We start from the raw sequence: 24,762 nt of genomic DNA, 5'->3' as shown, positions 1-24,762 counted from the left end.
CGCTTATCATTGGTTTTTTTTTTTTTGTTTACATCGCCACAACACACGATAAACTAAAAATCGAGCATTTCCGTGATAACGTGTTCAAACCATTGTGAAATGTGAATTTTGTGAATATTTGAGTTCCATATTATTTTGTAAATATTTGAAATAGTTGAATAAACCTTATTATTATTGCATTTAATTAAAATACTATGGCTAGTAAATTTGAAGGGTTAGTATTATGATTAATATAATTGTTTTTAAATATGAAAATGTGATGTATTTAATTTTAGATCGAAAACTGTGAGTGAAGATGAGAACACTACATCCAAAGATATGACGCTTGCTGACAAATTAATTAATGTTAGTATAAAATGTTTATTATCATTTAATTATAGATTCGTAGTTTATGTAAAATATTATCAAAACAATATGAATTATTATTATTTTATTGAAATGATTTCAGTACACATTTACACATCTGATTGTGTCAATAACATGTGTATTGAATATGGTCAAAGTATTATAAATAAGATTTAGTTAGTGAGTTAGTGATGCATATCGTTTTATTTATTTTATTTTTTTTAACAATGCAGGTCTGAACAATATAGTTAGTATATTAAAGTGGTTTTTCTCTTTTGACCTAAGTGTAACTTACCGAACAATCAAAATAAAAAGTTAGATTTTCTACATTTATGTAGGTTATTTATGATATTAACTTTTGTTTACTTAAAGTTAAATTCAAATGTATTATGGGTAAGATTATTTACTCCTCTAACTACTAATTTAGATTTTTAAATAAATTGATAAAATTGTACCATAGTAAAACATTAATTTATTCTGTATTTAATTGGTTTAAGGTTTTAAATTAAGATTTATCATATTTTAAATAGTGTCAATAATAAAAATATAATAGAAAAGGTACTTAGTTATAACCTCAAAAGTAATTTGTTAAAAAATATTCGTTAATATTGTTTAATAAATAAATAAATATATTTTTATCTTGGGTTTTTTAAATAATATTTTACTTGATGATTATGATTATTAATTATAATTTCTATAATTTCTAATAAAAATTAAGTTCAGAACTCTAAACATATTACGAATTTATGAACTAATATAAATACATTTAAAAAAAAATTATCAAGTATATATGTTTTAATTATTCATTTGAACATTCTAAATAATTGATAGTATAAAAGTTACTAAAATTATATCAGATACAAATTTAATCTAACATAAACTTATTATTTTTTATTTAATTACTTATGGAAACAAGTAAACAACAATTTAAAAATAAGCTTTAAATTATTAGTTCCAATATTAAATATAACTATATAATTTGCCACTTAATAATTTTTGTTTAATTAAAGAAAATATTTTAAACAAACCTCATTTTAATATATTTTTTTAAATTCTGTCTAGATACCATTGTCAATACCTTCTGGAGATCATAAACTTCAACATCAATATTGGTTTTGGTTTAGTCGTAGATTCCCCGGTAAGCCAGGAAACACCCCTAGTTATGACCAAAATCTTAAATATCTAGCAAGGTTTGGTTCAGTTGAACAATTTTGGACAATATATAGTCATATGGTAAGGCCGTGTGCCTTACAATCACACAGTGAATTCCATTTATTTAAAGTCGGAATCAAACCAATGTGGGAGGTAAAGTATTGGTGACATTAATTTATTCAACAAACTAATGAAAAAAAATTAAAGTAATTTCTTGTTTATTTTTAATTTTTAGGATGAATCAAATGCCAGGGGTGGAAAATGGGTTTTACGAATACGTAAAGGCTTAGCATCAAGGTGCTGGGAGAATCTCATTTTAGCGATGTTAGGTGAACAGTTTATGGTGGGTGATGAGATATGTGGAGCTGTTGTTTCATTGAGATTTCAAGTAAGTTAAACACATCTATTCTATTAAAATATTTACATATTTAATAATTAAACTTGTCTATCTTAGGAAGATATAATATCAATTTGGAACAAAACTTCATATGATCAAGGGGCTACTAACAGAATAAGAGATACACTACGCAGAGTATTAAATTTGCCACCCAATACAATTCTAGAATATAAAACACATAATGAAAGTATCAAATCGGTATCTAGTGTTTATAAGATGTAAATTACACTGAATAAAACCAACATGAATTGTTCATAAAAAAAATTCTTTAATGAAAAAAGCTAATTAAATATTAATTATACATATATATATAAAAAAAAATACAATTTATTATTTACAATTTTTTTTACAAAACCCAATTATCCAATGTTTGATAAGACATTTAAAAAAATCCATAAAAAAGCGGTGGCAGTGTTTATACAAACAAAAATGTATAATAGTCTTAATATAGTTATGTATCAATTAGTGCAAATTGTATGGCATTAAAAGGTTGATAATAAATAATAATTTTTGAAACATGATATAGATCTTGAAACTATAATAGTATAATCAATAATAAATTATTTCAAGAAGTTCAAATAGCAAAAACATATTAGAATAATCTATCAAATAGCTTAGGTTAATATTTCAAAATAAATTAATATCTAATAACTAATGATGGAAACATACATATTGGGCACAAAAGTTTCAAATAATTGTTATCAAGCACATTCTTAAGTAACAATATCCCTGTGCATTATTGATGTTGTAATATTGTTATTGTCGTCATACCTGAAATAATAAATATTAGATATTATTAATTAATATAAGTTGCATTATTGCACTGAAATAATGTTCCATAAATTCTAGTCAATTATAATATATATTCTTACCCAAAACAAAGGCCAATGCTAATTTTAAATGGAAAGAAATACGAAAATTCAAAATGTCTGAATCTTCAGATGATGGTAAAAGTAATCCACAAATACATACACCAGCCATTAATAAAGTTGTAAAATTTGGCCCTGTAGTATCTAAAATATTTTTAAAAAGATAATTACTTTTTATTAATATCAATGAAGCAATTATGTAATGATGTTAAGTATTAATAAGGTGACATCAATTTATATTAAAATACTATTTGATGTGTGTAGTTGGGAAATTAATAATAATATTCAAATATATTATTGATGTAAGATGTTCTATATTAACCATACAAACTAAAAATTACATATACCTATTACCTAAATAATTTATTTCTATTAATTTTAGAAGTTAAATTGATACTGAAATAAACAAATTATAAATTTCAAATAAGTTTTATAACTTATAATTTAACAATGATATGTTTACATAGTAGTTAATAAGTTTCTAACTGTGTTATACATTTTAAAAGTGATAATTTAACATGAAAAATATTGTGGAATACATGATTTATATATGTATTAATGATATTTAAGGTTTGAATCATAATATTATACTAAAACTTAAAAAGATCATTACAGTTTTTAATTTAAATTAAAAATAGCTTACTTGTATTGAAATGTTGTCTTATTTCTGATTCATTATCATAGTTATCATTAGATATATCACTTCTGAGTAATTGCTTAAAATTTTCAGCTGGTAGCTCAAAGTTATCGGAAGACCTTACTAATATTGTTTCAACATCCTTGTGTCCAATAACTTTTTTGGTTGTATAATATTGCATTTGTATTCGGAATTTATCTCTGATATCGCAAAATGCTGGTGCTGGAGCATTGTGCCTGACAACTATATCCACTCGAGAACTAGCACTTATTGAACCTTCTGGTTCAACTACAGTATATTTTTTAGTGCACGTACAAAAAACTGAACAAATAATAACATAAAAATACTTATAGATATAAAAAATGAGTATTGAATTTACCTTTGAATCTGACAGGAAAGTCGTATGGATTAAATAGTGTAATTATTTGCCTGTGGGATGACTTGTCCTCCAAACTGAAAGTTAATGATTGGGGACTAACAAATACAGGGACTTTACATTCAGTCATCATGACTATTTATAACAATAGGCATCTCATATTTGTCATTGTATCGTGATTGTTAAACAAGTGTGTATTACGTTCTTACTTAAATAAACTGTTTGTGATGTAATTTCAATGAAATTAATTACATACGCAACTCTTATTGTTACCTAGTACCTACAAAGCACAATGCTGAATATACAAAACTACAAACATTTGTTATTTTTATCTCTAATCTCTTATCATATCAATTTACATATGTTTTTTTTTGTTACATTATTATCAAATACATAATATTTATTTTGTATTTCATTTAAAACCAAAATAAATAGCAAGTACTGTAACTGACAACTTACTGTACCTAGTTAGTAGGACAGTAGTGTAGTCATTATCTTTATTCTATGGTGTACCTACTTCCTAGTCTCATCTGTGAGACTGTAAACAGCCACAGTGTAAACAAGTAGTAGGGAATAAGGATCATTAATAACAATAGAATGTTATATAATATGTCTATAGTACGGACCTTAGATCATATACTAGTATACCTATGACCTAAGCAGGGCCCGATTTAGAGGAGTGGTGGCCTAGGGGCATCAAAGGAGTGGGGGCCCCCTGGTCCTAAATTATTTTCCAAATAAAATGAATAATTTTTTAACCTTTTGACGGAACAGCGGGGTGACAGCGCATTTGTTATTTGAAAGATTTTTTTTCCCGAAGTCACTATTGTGGAGGCCCCTCTTTTGTGGAGGCCCCTGGACTGTCGCCCCAGTTGCCCTCCCCAAAATCCGGTCCTGGACCTAAGGTAAGGACACACAGTATTATGTTCTTATAATTAAACAAAGGTACATCAATCGATCAATATACCATTTTAAAATTTTAAGCTATAGGCCTATAGGTAAACCATGAAACAAATACTTCTATAGAAATAATATTATATCATGCTATAACCAGTATAACCGATCGTTTTAATTTATAATAATATAGGTACCTATTAGCCGAAGAAACTTGAAATATTTCGCCATTATGTTCTATTATTTTCTAAAAAATAGAATAGTAGAATACACCATATTATACACTATACATAATAACATTATTGTTATTAAACGGTGTGAACTAGGTTCGTGATAAAAATCATAGACCTTTGTGGCTTTGTGTGTTTGGTATAAAATATTAATAACTTGATAGTTGATAATAATTAACAATTAATCCAAATATTTTAAAAAGTCATTACCTATTTGTATAAAGTTTAATAATATAAGTAGGTACGTAAAAGTTTCAAATCCAAGCGGGTAATATTTTTAAACTATAACAAAATAACTAAAATTGTTATTGCTAAATAAATAAATAAATATATTTTATAATATTATTTAGACATTTAACTTCGTCTAAATTTGAATTTAAAATTTGAAAATAGTGTTTATATTATAAAGTTAAACTTTTGAATGCTCGACACTTTCGCCTTTCGGTCATCTAAATTTTATTGGCTATTAAGAAAAGAAGTTATCAATAAAAATAAAGGGTAAATATTACAAATGAAAAAATATGTCATAATGTGCTCAGATTAAATTAAATTGTTGGTAGGTACCTACCTACTACCTATATCGTACATATAATATTAGTTTTAAATAAAATTACAGTTTATATAGAATCGATTGTATTTTAAAATACTAATGTCAGTAATATTTAAATACGTAAATTACAAGAAACGACCGAGAGGGAGACCAAGAAAACGATGGTTTGACCGAGTCAGAGACGACCTCAAGCTCCAGGGAATACGAGAGGGAGAACAACTGGCGAAGAACAGAGAAGTATGGAGATGTGTAATAGAAGCGGCGATGGACCTACAAGGACCGAAATAAGCCAAAAAATATATATATATATTTAAATACTTAAATAAAAATATTGATGCAATTGTGAATCGACATCTACCGAAATCTATCGATTTTTAATTATTATATTATCTAGTACCTATTCGTATATAGAAATGTTAAAGTTGACTAGGGTGGTGAAAACCCTACGTATTATTGTTCCTAGAGGACAAATTTTATACTTCACTACCAAAGACTTTAAAAATTTGATAAATGGATAGCTGAGTAATTATTGTAAATAAATTATACATTAGTGTTTTTTTTTTTTGTACCTACTGTCACTATAAAATGACTTTGGATATTAATTATCATAATATAATATGTAAGTTTGGATTAGTAAGTATACATGGAGTTCCAGGTCAAGTAAATATTATACATTATATACGCATAGTTGCAAGTATCCGCCGCTCCTCTATAATTTCTGAATAATTAATAACGATATTTAACGAATATTTTATAAACTTCCACAAGAATTGGATTAGCAAAGGCAAAAAGAATTATGTAAAGCTGACTGATAGTTTCAGAAATTAGCGCGTCCAAACAAAAAATTCCATGATAATAATGAAATGGATCGTACAAAAAATTTTTCTTGCGAATATAACCGTTCGTGAGTCGTGACATCTACACCTGTACAATACAGCGATACTCACCTGCCAGTTGCCCGCCTTTTTTTTATACGTAATTAATGCTAAATGCTCCCCAAAAGTTAATTAAACTTATTGAAAAAAATGATTTATAATAATAACAATAAGCGTATTCGGGTATTTGTATAATTTTAAAAAAATCATTGTTATTTAAGTATAATAAGAATTATCTGCAGTAGAATATATTTTCTACGAATCTACCTCCACCCGGTACGCGTATTTTTTTATGCTTTTTAGCTCGGTAGTGTTGTAGTATTCAAAAAAAATAAAAAATCTTAATTTATAAACTCCATGGACTTAAATATTATTATGAATAGAATTCTGATTCTGGCATTCATAATAATTTCGTTCGGTTTTCAGAGTATTATTTTATTGTAGTTTTACAATATGTGATGTAGTATATTATCGGCCAAGTTGTATTCGTAGCATTTTACAATAATATACTTATACAGTAGTATTATGTTCAAAGTATTTCATCGTGGTAGACTATATAATATATATTATATAGTCTGTGGTAGTAGTGACAGTTGTAGCAACCCGCTATACTAATGTGTATATATATTGTAATATGCCAATAACCACTTTTATCAGTTTGAAAACACTGATTTGATTTCAAATTGTAAACAAATACGCACATTCATCGTAAACAGTAAACACTAAGCTATTGCCCCATCTGTAGTTTGTACTTACCAAACACTTGTTAAACTGCCGGCATTTCGTCCGAATCGTCCGATTATTGTTTACCCGTTTTTACTACCTGGGAGTCGGTTGAGTTAACGATACCGACGTCTGGGCCAACAAAAAGTTGTGTTTCAATATAGTTTGCAATCGTCAAAGGTTCTGAAATGAAGAAAAAGGTGTTGTTGATGGGCAAGAGCGGTTCCGGCAAAACAAGTATGAGATCAATAATTTTTGCCAACTACATAGCCAAAGACACTAGTCGTTTGGGTGCGACAATTGATGTTGAACATTCCCATGTTAGATTTCTTGGGAACCTAGTACTCAACTTATGGGATTGCGGTGGACAAGAAGCATTTATGGAAAATTATTTTGTCAGTCAGCGAGAGAACATTTTTCGCAATGTGGAAGTGCTCATTTATGTATTTGATGTGGAGAGTCGAGATGAGGAATTGAAAAGAGATTTAAGGTACTATGAGACTTGTCTTAGTGCAATTTACGAAAATTCTCCGTCTGCTAAGGTATTTTGTTTAATACATAAAATGGATTTACTGCAAGAAGATCAACGAGACAAGATATTTTCAGACCGTGAAAATGAAATAATTAACATGTCCAAACCAGTTGATTGTTCTTGTTTCAAGACATCGATTTGGGATGAAACATTGTACCGAGCTTGGTCTTCAATTGTGTATAAATTGATACCAAATGTGAAAGAACTCGAACAAAGTTTGACATTGTTTGCTGATCTAATGGATGGGGATGAAGTATTATTGTTTGAAAGAGCAACTTTTCTTGTCATTTCACACTGTCAACGAAATCTACAACGTGATATTCATCGATTTGAAAAAGTTTCTAACATTATCAAACAATTTAAACTTAGTTGTAGCAAAGTTGCAGCTCAATTCCAAAGCATGGAAGTAAGAAATTCTAATTTTGCAGCTTTCATAGATGTATTTACTACAAATACATATATTATGGTTATCATGTCTGATCCACATATTCCTTCAGCTGCCACTTTATTGAACATAAAAAATGCTCGAAAACATTTTGAAAAATTGGAACGTTCAAGTCAATCTCAACAGAATAATAAATAGTTACAATTGAATAAGCATAACTAAAAGACTAAGAAGTCTTAGTTTGACCAGAAAATCAATTTGTGTATATTTAGTGTAGTGTTTGTGTACTATTGTATACATATAATAAAATTACTATTTGTTAAGTTCTATTATTACATTTTATTTGGATCCTGAGAATTATATTAATGTTTATATTTTCTCTCATAGTTATTATTGAATAGTTATCATAAGTTTATTTTTATTGAAACAGATTAAAATAAAAAAAATATTAATTCTAACATTGTATCATTTATAATATTTTACAAGCCTTCTTTCTCTAGTTTTAAGTACATGTTCTACACAAATATAAAGTTATATTAATATTTGAAAACAACAATAATTTACATACATTATATTATGTATAAATATTATTTAGAATAATCAAATTTAAATATAAATAAATATTTCTTTTATAAGACTTATTAATTTCTAATTTTGTATAAAATGTATACAACTAATTTTGAAAATTAAAAATTAAAAATATTTTTTTTTACCTAAAGACCGATTTATTATAACAAATTCATAATTTGTAAAAAACCATAATCATACATATCTTTGTTAGTAGCTGCTTAGTGCTTAGGTAAAACGGTATAATATTTGTTTTATTTGGCATAATATTATTATAACTTTCTTCTCAATTGTGTGGAGCAAATTATGGAAATATTTATACTCATCTGAATAAAAATATAATAGATGAAATTAAATTTTATTTAAATAAAAAACCTGGTGTTACAGACAGAAAATCACGGCTTTTAATTCTCTTAGTAGATATTAAATAGGTCCTATTGAGTTATAACAGAAAACATTTTTAAAAAATTTAAAATCTAAATAATACAGATTGTTAAAAACTAATTATTTGGATTTTATTTTAAGGATAACCAAATACAATGAAACCCGTAGATAATGAACAATTTCAGGATTATTAGAAATGTCTGCTATAGACAGGCTATAGTATTTTTTAATCGAACTAAGCATATAAATTTATTTAATGAAAATATTGTATTTTATGAAGAAAAACTGTTGGTAAATATTTCATTTAATACATATTACTAAAAGGCCCGAGCATAATTATACATTATTCACTATATGTAACCATAATTAAACACAATTAATGTCATAAATATTAGAAATGTAGAACTATAGAAGGTAGGTAATTTAGTGCTTTCAATTGTTATCTGTCCCTCATTGTTGTGACTGGTGACGTTATGATTTAATGTGTATGTAATTATATTTGAGTTGGAACTGAGATTGTTGTCCATTGTCAAGGTATTGGGAAGAAATATAGTTATTTTTACTATCCTCTCCTGAAATTGAAAGGATCTAGTATAGACACAGGTTGAAATATACTGGAATACCTATCTGTTTACTTGGACATAATCATTTTTTTGTTGATAGAGGTGCCCATATTTGTTAAATCAGGTTTCACTGTATACCCATTTTTATTTTATATCAACAATATCATGTTTCAAACTCAAGAGGAGGTCACAATCAATCGTAATCTATCAATAAAATTGATTTATTTTTTGACTCGGCAGTCGGCTATGTTTTTGGGATTATTACAATTTTTTTCCTGACCAATTACACATGACTGATTCCATATACTGCTATTTATTAGAATATGTTACTATAGCGACTGAATACCAATTATTCTTGATGATACCCAAAACTCAAGACTCCTTAATTTTTTTCGCAGAGAAAAAATATCTAGTAGCATGTTATTATTATTTATTACTATATCTAACTATTATTTTTTTTTTTTTTGTGCTGGGGCTTACAGATATGCTTAATATTTTACTATGATAACATTTAAATAGGTAAACCATAAATACACTAGGATTAAAAAATATAATTATATTTATTTGATATATTATAATTATTATCATAATGAATAAAATTAAAACTAGACAAGTTATTGTTATTTAAATTTAAAAAAAAAAAACAGTCTAAGATATAAACAATTATAAATATAAATTATTAATTTCAATTATACACATATTTAATGAGTATAGTACACAAATTACTTTTTTAATTTATAAATTATTTAATCAGTAATAATTTTAATTATTCCAAAATGTAATAATATTTTTTTTCAAATACACCACAAATCAATTCTTCATTTATTGTCAGTATATTTAACATTTGAAAAATATTGATCAATATTGGTTTCAATAAATCTGAAAACAAAAATGATTTATAAAATGTAACTTGATAAATTATTTTAAAATGTTGATAAGATTGTACTAAATCTAACAATAGTCATCAATGTGTAACCTGAATACCGAATAATATTTGTTTAACATAGACTATTAAGTTGATGTACAAAGTGTCTCCTACTGGTTAGTGACAATATTTTAAAATAAGATCTTGATTGATTAAATAGTTCAAATACTATTTAATTTTTATTATATTATAAGAAAATATTTTTAAATTCATCATAATTATAAATTAATACTTACTTCATAAAATATTCAAGCTTTTCAATAGACCCAGCCGTATCAATCTCCAAAAATTCATTGGATGATACAATTTCAGGTAATAAAACTAAAAAAAAATATATAATATAATTAAATAATTTATACGATTGAGTTTAAAACTACAAAACATGATACAATCTATCTAATATGAATAATATGTGACCCTTAATATATTTCTTTATAGTTGTTAATACTTGTAGTAATTTTTTTATTATAGTTACTACATTAGAAAACTTTAGTCAAAATATTATGCAGGAAGAACGAAAAAATGTAAGTTTATTATTTTAATACAGTCCAAAATAATAAAGTCATAATATATTAAAAGAATGAGTAAAAAAAAAACCAAATTTAAATTTATAAAACTACATTTCTTTTGAGTGTTTGAATACCTATAAAAACTTCTGAAACAGTAATATAAAATAAGATTAAGTGGTATGTACACTATAATTATTTATGTTGGTTGAAATAGATTTTATAATGTTGCAGTAAGGCAGAATGTAGAAATAACTGAATCCACTAAAATGCATAGTATGCCGTTGCTTTGATTAAAACTTAATAATATATTAACAGTAGAAATTATCTAATTAAACAACAATAAATAAATAATTTTTCAAAACAACCTGTATACATAAAATAAAGATAAATACTAATATATTAGTATTAGGAATAGGGGCCAATTCTAGAAGTAATACCTGATACCAGTAAAATTAGGTTATTATTGGAACCAATATTTGAAGCGATACTGTAAAATGATAAACCTACATTATCTCAAAATATGTATTTGTAATTATTATTTATTTTAACTGAAATTGTATTTACTTCAAATACATTTAATTTTAACATTTTTATATGTTTATTGTTTAACCAATGTACACATTATTAATTGTTTAAAATGAACAGTTAGTTACTAAATATCAGTGAAATATGGTATTGATTCATCTTTAATTATAATCGTTTGTTGTCTACAAAAATAAACATTTAAAAGAATATAGACCAGGGATGGTAAAACCTCTGAACCAATACGTCAAATAACTGTATTACTCTTTTTTTAATTAAAAAAAATTCCTTCATTTATAGATTAAAAGTAATAGTTGTTCTGTAGTGTTTATATTAAATTCAATGTGTAGAGGTAAATAATATAAATATTTTGTTTTTGTAATAATATTACTCTATAATCTATAAATTTTAGTCTACATGTTAAAAAGTGTTTTTGATCACTTTTTTTACAATTGCATGTTTCACTTTGTCATAGGTTTACCATCTTTGGTATAGACAAATGGATTTATATTGTCTATGCATGACTATCGACTATAGTAGTAGAATACTTGTTAATAATTTGTAGTATCTGTTATTTATTACAATTTTTAAAGTAAAGCTATTATATGTTAATACAAACCAAATAACCGTAGTAGATATGAAGGTCCATATACCAAATGCCACATTTTTTGAGGAAACAAATTGTTACTAAAATGATATTCTTCACCAGTATCTATATAGGCTTCCAAAGTCTTTATTGCCTATAATATAAACATAAGCATATTAATTATTAATTATTATTAAGTATTAGTATTACCATAATCACACCACATGTATATCCATTTAATCAATGTGCTGTGGTTCATTTTGGTAATATGTATTGTCAATAATAAATTAATTTTATACTAATATTTTTCAAATAATCTACCAATTGTGTAGGTATTTTAAAATAATAATTAATTTTAAATTCAAGTAATAAACATTTATTGTAAAAATAAATACATCTTTGATATAAACTTTTAAGTCCATGAAATGTATTATTATTAATTTTTTTATCGATAACATGGAACAGATAATTTATTATTAAAAGAGGGGAAAGTAAGTGACTACTCTTTTAAACAGTAGATATTGAGTATGCCTTATAAAACATAGCATACAAAAAATATTTTCAAAGAAAATAGACCATCAACCTATAATACAAGTATATTTAATTATATACTTAATAATAATAATATAATAATATTGGAGTAATTTATTTTACTATAAGTAATTAGGTAGATTAAATTAGAAGTTGCCAAAAACATTGCATTTATTATACTTAATAATTATTGTAATAGTATAAAGATAAACCATTTATTATTATTAATTTAACTATTTATAATTAAAAAATATACTTTACTTTGAATAGTAAGTAAACTATTTTAATGAATAGACTAAAACACATAGAATTCAAGTATGAGCTAAAATTGTTCTTCAAATATAATATAATACGAATACATATTTATTGAAATAATAATGAATGTTTTGCATTGTTAATTGTTACTCAATCATTTTATACACCAATGTTTTAAAAAATTTTAATCTTTTTGTTTTAAAAATAATATAAAATTTCATGTCTTGCATCAAATGGAGACCAAGATAAATTATAAAAACTAAATCAACATTTTTGGATTTACCCTACTAGCAACATGTTTTTTTTAAGAAGCACACCTATGCAGAAATATTATTTAAATTTAAACTATGTATTTATTTGCATTTTTTTATTACCTTTTCACGCATTTTTATTTTTATCTCTGGTGGATATAATAATCGTGAATGTATAAGAACATTGAAATACTGTATGATCGTCGTACTAATATTGAATAATAATTCTCTAAAACAATAATAGAAAGTAATAATATTGTATTGGAAAATTTTAAATAAATAATCATATAGTTACTTACGATTCAGGTAGTGAATTTATAAAATCTTGTACCAAATTATCAATAGTAAGTGTTTTTGTAAATGTTACTATCTAAAAACAAGCTAACAGTCAAACAAAATTATTCAATTAGTATTCTAATAAATCCATACATACTTTATTGTTTTTCATAATCATAGAACGATCAATAGCAATTTTTTCTTTTATGACATCTGGTATATTGATTACTGGTGTTATTTTTATCACTGGAGCTGGAACAGTAAATGTATCATCGGTCCTTTCATTTCCTACGTGTTTTGAAACTGCTTCAGCTATCGTTAGTATATAAGCTTTAGTTTCTTCATCAACTTCATCATCTTCATCTATTTCAGTCTCTTCTTCTATATCAGTTCCTTCAAATTCTTCAGTTTCTTCAAATTCTTCAGCTTCATCATATGCATCAAGTTCTTCATCTTCAAACTCTTCAGCTTCAAGTTCTTCACCTTCGAACTCTTCACCTTCAAGTTCTTCACCTTCAAATTCTTCAGTTTCAAGTTCTTCAGCTTCAAGATATTCTGTTTCAAGATTTTCATCTTCAGGCCCTTCAAGCAATTCTGATTCTTCAATGTTTTCAGTTTCTTCAATGTCTTCAGATCTTTCAACTTCTTTGATTGTTTCAGTTTCTTCAACAGATTTAGTTTCTCCAAGTTCTTCAGTAACTTTTTCAACTTCTTCAGGTACTTTAATTTCTTCATCAACTGATTTAGTAGTTTCTTCTTGTTCTTCTAGTTCGTCTTTTTCTTGTTCTTCAGTATTTTTAACTACTTTAATAGGTTCAATATCTTTGTTTGCTTCAATGTTTTCAGTATCTAAAACTTCTATAGTTGAGTCACTTTCTTCAGTTACTTCATCAATTATTTTAGTTACTCCAACCTTTTTAGGAACGTCTTCTTTTTTTGAAGTATCATCTTTGTTAGGAGTGTTATCTATAGGAGTATCATCTATGTTAAGAGTGTCTTCTTTTACAGGAGTATCTTCTTTTTTAGGAATGTATTCTTTTTTAGGAATACATTCTTTCTTAGGAGTATCTTCTTTCTTATGAGTGCCTTCTTTCTTATGAGTGTCTTCTTTCTTAAGAGGGTTTACTTTTTTAGTTGCGCCTTCTTTTTTAACTATGTCTTCTGTTGAGGTGGTGTTTTCTTTCTTAATACTGTCTTTTTCTTTCACAGCATCTACTTCTTTAGTTGCTTTTTCAATAGTTTTATTTTCTTCAGTTGATTCAGCTGATTCTGTTATTTCAGTTTCTGCAGTTGTATCAGTTTCTTCAATTTTAGGAGTAATAATTTTAGGAGGCCGGCCTAGTTAGAAAAAAAAAATTCTAATAAATACTCAGAAAAAAGTAATTATTTAGTTAAGAATAAATTGCCTCGTTTTTTTGGTTTTGACTCTGTTGGCGATGGAACATTTACTATTTGATTTAAATCAGAGGAAATTTCTGAAAATTTCCGTTTTTTTGCTTTTGTTGGGGGCGTTACAACATTCCGTACAGTTTCTTCTTTAACTATAGTGATAGAACGTTTTGCTCCACTTTTTTTTGTATTTGAACTATAAATAAAATATGTTAAAATTGGAATTTGTAATAACTAATGGTAATAAATAATTAATTATTTTTACTGTATTTCTTTTAATGATGCCATCTTGTTCATATTGGCAGTATTGACAGCCAATACTCGATTGTCGTCTACCCATTCTTCCCATTTACTGTTCCAGCCTTTGTAATGAATAAAATATTGTGCTTTACCATCATTTGCTTTCCTCCTTTTTAAACACTTTGCTTCATATAACATTGGTCCATGATAACATAGTAAACTATCACCTAATAAAAAAAGTAATTATTTATTCACTTAAGTATAATGACTTAATTTTTCACTCAAAGTAATAAATAAAATAGTTTGAACTATAATTGAACTCATAATTATATTATTTTAGTCTTTACCTAACATTTTAAAAATTTAAAAATTAAAATATCATTATTAAAGAATTAACAAGAATATTATAATAATAAATATATCGTATCCTTAGTCATTTAGGATAACTATAAAATGATATAATACAATATTATTCTATGTTTTATTATTAAATAATATAAGTATTAATTGTTATTATCTTTCAGTTTCTATTTACTGGGACACTGGGACATGCTGTTCAAACTGGGACGAATGGCAAGCCTAAATATTAACTTCATGAAATTAAAATTTGTACTTGTTTAACATATTTCATAACACACTAGGACTTACCCTGCAACATATTATAATTGTGATTATTGTGTATCACAATGTAAGATTAGAAAAAACTGATATACTTAATAATTATAAATGATGGTTGATATAGAAATTACACTTTTAAATTTTAATGATTAATATTTACGTTATAATAGCATTATATTTTATAGGTACAACAGAAAAATTATAATATGTAACATAATCATTTAAAGAGCAATATTATAAGGTCCACAGTATAAAAAAATGTAGTAATCATCTCTTTTACTTGAAGAATAAATCACATTTAGTGCTTAAACATATAGCGGAGTACTATACTGGCGGGATATTTTTTAATAGTCCGCCACCCATTACGTAAAATATGTAAATACAAATTTTTATCAACTTACTTTCTGCGAATCGGTAGTTATCTGCCATTATTAGCTAAACTATTAAAAACAACTAAACATAAATTTTTTAAGGTTTTATTAACAAAACGTTAAGCAACATAAAAGATGCAGAAGGAGACATATACTATATAGATTTCTGTATTGTTTATTTACTTTATATTATTATCATTAGAATTCAATTCAGTATCAAAATATTTATGAGTGATAACACTGTACACTGATAACTGATAAATGGGGGTGTATACTGTATGTCTGTATAGTAAATATAGAAGAAATCCACCGATCACCACAGATCCACCCAGCTTTGAATCTATTTTTTTTTATAGTTTATATTTTTATCTTGTATGAAGATAGAATGTGGTCAAAGAATGTTATGTATTTTTACGTACATTTTAATACGAAAATTTAATTTTTAATCGAACTATTATCATTTTTAAATAGAAATTATACATTGATAACTAGCTTAAAAACTAAAATTTTATAAAATCCGAAATACAAGTACCTACAGTAAAATGTTCTAGCCTTTAATTTTGATAATATTTAAATCAATTTATTGTGATCTCAAAACTAGTATAGCTAAGACAGATGCAATAAGCCGATAAAATACAGGTATGGCGTACATGATTGATATTGTCAATATACAATATATACATACATTTAAACCAACATAATAGTTTAATGAACAGTTAAACATTTTTTACGACTTAGTATAAAAAACAGAATTTATGATAAGTGTATTGTTTTTTTGCCGCCCCCCTCTAAGAAAATTTTCTGCGGGCAGTCTTGCTAGGGATATAGTTAAAAGGAATGGAAGAAATATATACCTACATCATATTTACAAATTTTATTGATTTATTTATCATCTTTAAAACAACACTAAAGTGTTTTAAAGCCAAATAATATTTTAGAACAAGAAAATTAATATTATAAAAATCTAATACTTAACACAATTATAGTAATAATAATAATAATAATAATAATAATAATAATAGGTAGGTACCGTATAAATAAAATATTGTTTATTCTTAATTAAAAAAAAAAATAATAATATATATTCATAAATCACAATATGCGTTTTCAATGTTTGTTAATATACATTTATAAATACATGCCATTAATTAAAAAGTCTGCATCATGGGCGTACGATTGTTTGCTTCCTTTTCGATGACGATTACGCATCACTCTTAATCGACAACCAATTACAATTATCATTATACTCGATGCAATAACACCTAAAAGATTTTATAAAAGTTAGAAAAAAATATATATAACTCATAAAGGCAATAATTATTAAATAAGTAATATATATCGTAGGTTTATCTTTGTATGATTTTTTTGTTATTGTTGATACCTAGTTTTGTATGATTTAAAATTTAAATAGTTTATAATTTTAAAAGTTCGGTTGATAAATAGTTAATTATAGTTGAGCTATCATGAAATTGTTATGCCTTTTCATTTTTTAATAATTATTTAAAAAAATTTATGTAGTTACCTAAAACAAGAGAAATAAATGCTCCATTTGGCATTATTGCATATCCATCATCGCTACTTTCAAAATACACTTCACGAACATTAGAGTCTTCTGTCAAGGGTTGTATTACTTTCCGATGCAAATGAGAATCTAAATAATAAAATTATATAGGTAACTAAGTTCATACTTTGCACAGTTTGGATTAAGTATAGTTTCATTTTCAACATTATTTTCAATAATGTTAAATATTAACCTGTTGTTGTTGACTGAGTAGAGGTTTCATTGAAATTAAGCTTTTGAATTACTGGTTTTTCGGTTAATAATATTTCAGATTTTTTAACTTCTAATTGAATTGGTCTCTGATAATCAGAACCCTAAAATTACCGAAGTTACATTTTTTAATTTTCAATTCTCTAAAAAAAAGATAGTTAAGACTATATGAATATATTAATTTTAAACTTACTAATTGAGGAATGATATTTGACTGATCCACACCTAACATAACCTTAGGTCTCAGTTCTTCGTAGAAATAATCCGGATTGTTTTGACTTTGATAGTTGGTTTTATCACCTATATTCAAAATATTTATTTTATTACACGCAGCAATAATTATTTTTACTTTTTAATGAATTAGATAAATTACCTGTATTAAAGTGATGGAATTCATGATTTATCCCCGATTCAATCTTATACACTCGAATTGGCATACTAAAATAGATTTAAATTTTTTAAAATCCTGTTTTGAAATTATGTATAAATGATAAATATATAGCTATAGCCTATATGTTATATTGCTTAAAACAAAATTATATTAGAAAATATAAAATTGAATAACTGATACTAAAATTAATTCAGATAATTATTTCTTTATATACATTATTGCGTATATTTAAGACTTTTTCTAAAAGTAGATGTGAACCAAAAAATTGTATTTTTATTTTAGATTCTGAGTGGAGCGATGAACGAATTGATTTTTCAATAATGTGAGTACTTTTTTTTTTGTGCGTGTGTGACTGTTGGGGACGTAAAAATAATCCGACATTCAACTTTGAAGGTGGTTTTTAAAATTGGATATACTTTGGAGGTCTAAAAATAAAAATTAATAATAGCAACCGGAAAAAAAAAAAAGTTACGAAATAACGAGAATTTCTATGCAAAATTTGCACTATTCAAGAAAGATAGTTTTTTTAGTGTAATTCAAAAAATACATCGGATTTTTATCAAATGTTTGTATTAATATTTTTTATGTATGGTAATACTATTATCAACAAATAATTTATTGTTCAGTCAAAAATTTATACAAGTTTTTTCATAAGTTTTCATTTATCAATTAAAAAATATCAAAAACACATTGTTAAATATATTTTTTTTTAAATGTAGAAAATTTAAATTTAAATAAAATTTTTTGAAATCGTAAAACATAGCAAATTATTAAGCAATTAGAATTCATAAACATTTATTTTAATATCTAAGAAACTAAATTTTCATACAAGATTCCTTGTAAGTTTTTCTACCTATTATATTACTTTTTATTTATATTTTTCTTTAACCGATTTTTAATATTTTGTTTTAATTAAAAAAAAAAAAATCATATGGACTTCAATTTTTAAAAAATGCTTATATAATCATTTTCTATATTATAATATAATTTTCTAAATCTTTTGAAATTTTTTTAGAATATTTATATAAGTATGAGAATTTTTTATTTTTATTTCTATTTTTTCAATTATTGTCAATAAATGATTTATTACTCGGTAACATACGACTATACGAGTAGCTTGAAAATGTACAAGTTTTTAATTATTATATAAAAATATTAAAAATATATTGGTATCATTTTTTATGTGCATTTAAAGTTAAAATCTCCACAAAATTCATTAAAATCACGTTAGGTTTAATTTTATAATTAAAAATGTATAAAAATATAAAATATTCTTTTTTATCGCTAAGGATTGATAATGTAATACAAGGTTTCTCTTAAGTAGGACATACAATACCCAAAAAATCAGGATCATATACCTATTATAAACATAGTTTTTTTTTATAGATATTTTTATTTCAAATAAAAACGAAATTAATTATTTAAACGAACAATAACGACACCTTCTATATAGCAAAGTGCCACCCACGTGCCCACATTTTTTTTTTTAATCTTACTTATTTTGTTGTCGATTATAGTCTGGTAAAATTCCTCCATTGACATGTGTGAATATTCGATTATTCCCTGTAAAATAGATTAAAATAAATATTTTATTAAATTAATTTATATATAGGTATTATATATGTATATCAAACCGTAATTTTGGTGAACTATATCTTGACCCGGCCATTTGAGGCCTTCACCTTCCCTTCCATACTGAGAAGACGCTAAATTACTGCCATAAGCAGGTTTATCTACTTTTGCATTATTATAGTTTACATTAGAACCTTGAAGAAAAATTATGTTAATTTTGATGGTAGAATATGCTTATATATTTCTAACTAACTAAATATCGGTTGTTGATTCTTCCATTGATATTGTTGAATTGGCTGATTTACTTGCTGTCCCGTTATATCCATTGGCTTGTTCGGAATTGGTAATGTTTGTATGTAATTATTTCCTTGTGCCAATCCATAATTTACATCTTTTACGAGTACTTGTTTACCTGTTTTTACAAATATATAACTTTTATGTTAAGCTTTAGATCCATAAATATATTTAAACAAATTTATTATTGATTCAATAGTTTTACTTGGAGTAGTTGGACAAGCCAGTTCAAGAGCTTCATCACTACCATCGCTGCATTGAGGTATTCCATCACAAGCATTGTAGATCGCAATACATTCACTGGATGTGTTACATTCAAATTGATACCTACTACACCGGGGTGTTCCTTTAATATAATTTTAAATAAAAAGGATTTTTAATTTATTGATTTAAAGCATAATTTGTATTTGTTTTTAATCATATAAAAAATTAATAAAGTATTTTACTTTCTGAATGTTTATCTTGTGGAATGGTTATTTCTGTTTCTTTATTAATATTTGAGATTGGTACAACAGTTGTCGAAGGTGTTGTAAACGAAGTTATTTTCCTAAATAATGCAAATCAAAAATTATGTTAGATGCTTTTGGAATTGTGATTTATTATACAATAGTTTAAAAACTCGTGTGTTATGATTTATGAATGAATACATACAATGTACATCTGTGAATTATGTTATTATAGCTTATAACTAAAACTAAAACTATATTATTTACAACTTTTGACGATAAAAACCTATATGATAAAGTCGATATAGCGATCGGAATAATATAATAATTATGTATGATTTGTGATAAAATTGTACAACGATATAATAATTTTATAAAAATCAGGTATTCTAATGGTAACACTATACACTATATACCAGCAAGATAAAATAATGAATATCATTAATACAATTTCAAAGATTAATTTTCATTTTCACATTGAAGTTTATAGTTTATACATACCTACTTACCTACTTCTAGGTCATAATAATCCACTTAAATATAAAATAAAAGATGTTGCGATAAGTGTATATAATTTAGTTGGTAGTCAACATGGGCGCCCATTGGGAGGGAAAAGATAGGCACTTGCCCCCCCCCTGGACAAAAAATATTAAAAACTTGTAACTCAATAAATAGTACCATAGTATAATTATTATTTTTACATTTGAGAATTTTTTATTTTGACCCCCTTAAAATTTTACTTACGGGCGTCCATGGTAGTCAATGAACTCATATTGATGTATCATGATTTCTAATAAGAGGCCATAAACACAAGAATTGATATCTTATATTTCCTTTTTTGTTTTACTTACTTAAGTTGAATGAGTTCATGTTCATGTTCAATTTGAGTGAGCTTAATTTGATTTTCCAATTCTGTTGCATGTCTGGATAACATTAATGCACTACTATAGTTCTTATGATTAGTGAATTTGCATTTAAAATCATCTGATGGACCACATTCAAACAGGTAACATGTCCCAGGTGACTAGACAAAATCAAAATTAAAATTATAAATTTAACTATAAAATATTATTTAATCTTTAAGGTTAAGCAAAATTATCATTTAAGGTTTAAAAGTGTCCCCTTCTCTAAATGTACATTGTACATATTAATATATTAATATCTGCTTGTATTGCGGTATTATACTTTGTATAATATATTGAAAATTAGGTAAAGTCGCTTTTGTATGTAGAGTAATGGTAAGTATAAAGTTAATTTTTCGAAATTGAAAATAATTAATTATACATTGATGTTTTATTAAAATTGTTCAAGAATTAAGAGTATGATAGGTAGCTGAATAGTGCATAATATAATAGATACAATGGTAATGACGAGTATACTTATTATTATGAGATACTATTACGTATTAATTTATAAATTTATTCATATAAGTAATATGATTTAGATTTAGCTACTTTAGTGTATTATCACCTGTGTATAAGATATAAGATATTATACCTAATTACTAATTAGTAACCGTCAATCGAGATGACTTGAAACGATTTTAACATACTTTTAGGTATTCCGAGCTTAAAAAGAAATGCAATGGGCTACAAAAAATACATATATGTGTGCATATGTCTCATGAATAGGATAAGACCTTTCATTTAGTTTTACTCTCAAGTCTACTTAATTTAAGCTATAAAATTGGAAAAAAATTTTTTTAGACTTCCAACTACAAAGTTCTGCTTTTGAAGTATTCTTTAAAACATAAAAAATATATAAATTTTTACATTTGACTTCAATCATCAAGATCTGAAGCACTTTTGAGAGCAGTAATAAAATCGCTGTTATCATACGAAATGTTTGGTAATTTTTTTCGGAAGTAATAGTAAGACCAATCACTTGGTTAATAATAACATTTATCATCACAAATATTGTAAATTAAATTTTCATGAAGGTAGAATTATAATATATCATTTTCTCTCAGAGATAACCTGATAAGTTTAAAGAAAAATCGAATCGTTTCATTTCACCTCGCAGTTTCAAGTCACCTCGATTGACAGAACCACATAATCGCAATTATTCACTCAACATAGTGTACACATAAAAACAAAAAAATCATTATCTTAATATTTCAATTGTATTCACAAAATGTTAAAGGGTTTATAATACCTTTTTATATGTAAGACAGAGTAGACATTTGCTTACAGTGGTAAAATTTATTGTTAGGTACCTATTACCTACTATGAAAAACTAACTGTTTATGTTCACCACCTACTTGTGTAGATTTAATACATTCAATTTATTTTATAATTAGAATAATTAGATATAGATTAAATTGTATGTAGGATTTTAATCGTAACTAACTTCTAACAGTTTCCAGTTACAATAAGTCCCTCCCCTCCAACATTTTTTTTAAATTAAATATAAAAATAATGACAAAATTATTTGACCGGCATTGTATTTTTACTTTAAAAAAAAAATCACATTTAAAAAACCCAATTAATATTTAATTATATGCCATAAAAGTCTGATTTTAGTAAATCTTTACATTTAAAGAACAATTCTATTGACAAGTCCTAACGTTATATGTATAGAATACATGTTATAATATTATAAACAATCACGTATTAATTCATACTATCCATTATAATAAATGATGAATATTATTTGATTGTTTTACTTTTTCTTCAAACACAAATACGTCACATCGGGACGTCCGACAGCACAGTTCTAGGCACCCGGCACGGTCGTGCTGTTCCACCGAATCTATGAACTTTGCGCCCAGCTTTTTTGAATCTTCAGTCCGGATAATCTTATCCTCGTGCACTTCGAACCTGTTCGCACATCCAAATGGGTCGACGGTGGCGGCCATCCCTGTGCATACCATCGCAAAAATAAACAGAAAACCGACTGGTGTCATCCTATCTCGATTAAATAAAACTCGGACGTCGCACTGTGTATTGTAGTGCAATATTATATATTATTATTGTATTATTATGTGCGCGCACGACGTGCGTGAGCGTAGGTGGTACTCCGCGAATAGCACTGCTGTCGCCGTTACTACGTTCTCGCACTGCTTCTGTGGCCGATAGGTGGCGGACGTTTCGATCGATATACACACCATTTTGTTACTCGACCTAATACATAATATACTTATATATGATATAAATGCAAAGAGTAATGACACAATTCTAAGTATTAGAAATACAAGATAATTTTTTTATACCATTTTCATGCTGCAGTTACTTATAAATTACAATTTTTTTCTTTTTTGAAAATTTTAAAAACTAGAAACTAAATAAATAATGTATAATTTATAAACATACACATGGAGCGAACATGGTTAAATAACCGACCAGCATTTATTTATTTGTATACAAATATTGAAATATGCATATAAGTAATAATTAGTATAAAAAAGTAAAATAAAGTTAAGTCTATGCAAAAGTAAGATTATCCTAAACCAATTTACAAAAAAAAAAGTTATTTGTTATTTTCGGTGTATTATAAATAGTAATTCACTAAACACCGTATGTATAATTTATTCTTACAAATATGATTTGCAGTATACAAAACGAGATACACGAAAGCTGATTTTTTTGTGAATTGAGGTACACTTAAACAAAATACACCAAGCGGTCATATCGTGTTTTATATTTATTTTTTTTTCTTGATGAATTTAGATGAAGTTATTAAATTATCATAAGAATAATTTATAATAAAGAACTTTTTGTTAAGTTTTAAAGTGACGCATAATAAGTACAAATGTAAATTTGATAAGGAGCTAGAATGCTAATATAAATATTTTATGAATATTTAAGTCACTACGGTTATTAATTTTTGAATATTACATCAAAAAAAAATTGTTTTGTGTACTCCTATATTTTGTGATTGTTTTTTTCTTTACTCTGAATATTTTTAAAAGTACTTAGTACTTACTAGATATTATTACTTTTGGCTCCCCAAAGTATTAACTTGATCCAACTTTCCTACCAACAACTACGAAATATCAAAGCATACCTACATACATTTTATTTGCAATTTTCTTTAGCATACTTTTTTCAATATTATATAATCATTGTATTATATTAATTTAAATTATTAATAACAATTAAACACACTGAATGCAGTTCTATAAAGATTTAAATAAAGACATGTATTTCTATGTATTACGTTTCATTTACGTACATAACCAATGCAAACATTAATCATAAAATATATAATGTCTAACATTATGTATATATATAAATAATACTTACAAAATAATGACAAACTTTTAAGATAGTACAGTCGGCTTTGACTTATAATTTAAAATACTAAAATAAAATTATTAATTTAACTCTTTAAAGCA

The 24,762-nt window shown here is 25.6% G+C and overlaps 6 protein-coding genes across 9 annotated transcripts in view; 3 read left to right on the top strand and 3 right to left on the bottom strand.

The window, feature by feature from the left end:
• LOC114132681 (semaphorin-1A) overlaps positions 1-24,762 on the top strand; it is a 234,473-nt gene that overhangs the window by 13,377 nt on the left and 196,334 nt on the right. The window lies entirely within an intron of this gene.
• LOC114124702 (eukaryotic translation initiation factor 4E type 2-like) lies at positions 50-2,234 on the top strand. Of its 2 annotated transcripts, XM_027988044.2 has the most exons (5): positions 50-214; positions 276-345; positions 1,408-1,650; positions 1,733-1,885; positions 1,952-2,234. In XM_027988044.2, exons 1-5 carry the CDS (start codon positions 195-197, stop codon positions 2,114-2,116), a joined length of 651 nt encoding a protein of 216 aa, XP_027843845.1. In that variant the 5' UTR covers positions 50-194; the 3' UTR covers positions 2,117-2,234. The 2 variants fall into 2 exon arrangements, with proteins under 2 accessions (XP_027843845.1, XP_050058210.1); XM_050202253.1 differs by lacking the exons at positions 50-214; positions 276-345 and adding an exon at positions 676-738.
• Positions 2,325-4,098, bottom strand: LOC114124703 (motile sperm domain-containing protein 1-like). Of its 2 annotated transcripts, XM_050202254.1 has the most exons (5): positions 3,780-4,098; positions 3,407-3,721; positions 2,767-2,907; positions 2,628-2,665; positions 2,325-2,592 (listed from the first exon to the last, which is right to left on the bottom strand). In XM_050202254.1, exons 1-4 carry the CDS (start codon positions 3,907-3,909, stop codon positions 2,631-2,633), a joined length of 621 nt encoding a protein of 206 aa, XP_050058211.1. In that variant the 5' UTR covers positions 3,910-4,098; the 3' UTR covers positions 2,325-2,592; positions 2,628-2,630. The 2 variants fall into 2 exon arrangements, with proteins under 2 accessions (XP_050058211.1, XP_027843846.1); XM_027988045.2 differs by having other exon boundaries at positions 2,325-2,665.
• LOC114124709 (ras-related GTP-binding protein A) lies at positions 6,972-8,425 on the top strand. Its single transcript, XM_027988055.2, has one exon. The coding sequence runs from the start codon at positions 7,237-7,239 to the stop codon at positions 8,161-8,163; it is 927 nt and encodes a 308-aa protein (XP_027843856.1). The 5' UTR covers positions 6,972-7,236; the 3' UTR covers positions 8,164-8,425.
• On the bottom strand, positions 10,021-16,149 carry LOC114124711 (microtubule-associated protein 1B-like). Its single transcript, XM_050202249.1, has 9 exons — positions 15,983-16,149; positions 14,989-15,190; positions 14,741-14,919; positions 13,492-14,672; positions 13,358-13,428; positions 13,182-13,287; positions 12,055-12,175; positions 10,641-10,725; positions 10,021-10,358 (listed from the first exon to the last, which is right to left on the bottom strand). The coding sequence occupies exons 1-9, from the start codon at positions 16,008-16,010 to the stop codon at positions 10,298-10,300; spliced, it is 2,034 nt and encodes a 677-aa protein (XP_050058206.1). The 5' UTR covers positions 16,011-16,149; the 3' UTR covers positions 10,021-10,297.
• On the bottom strand, positions 16,812-23,566 carry LOC114124712 (uncharacterized). Its single transcript, XM_027988059.2, has 12 exons — positions 23,092-23,566; positions 21,278-21,450; positions 20,427-20,527; positions 20,186-20,326; positions 19,940-20,098; positions 19,749-19,880; positions 19,611-19,677; positions 18,097-18,161; positions 17,917-18,023; positions 17,707-17,827; positions 17,475-17,603; positions 16,812-17,214 (listed from the first exon to the last, which is right to left on the bottom strand). The coding sequence occupies exons 1-12, from the start codon at positions 23,329-23,331 to the stop codon at positions 17,081-17,083; spliced, it is 1,569 nt and encodes a 522-aa protein (XP_027843860.2). The 5' UTR covers positions 23,332-23,566; the 3' UTR covers positions 16,812-17,080.

This window comes from Aphis gossypii, chromosome 2 (genome assembly GCF_020184175.1).
Source record: "Aphis gossypii isolate Hap1 chromosome 2, ASM2018417v2, whole genome shotgun sequence".
NCBI classification, from domain to species: Eukaryota; Metazoa; Arthropoda; class Insecta; order Hemiptera; family Aphididae; genus Aphis; species Aphis gossypii.
This window is presented reverse-complemented; position numbering and strand designations above follow the sequence as displayed.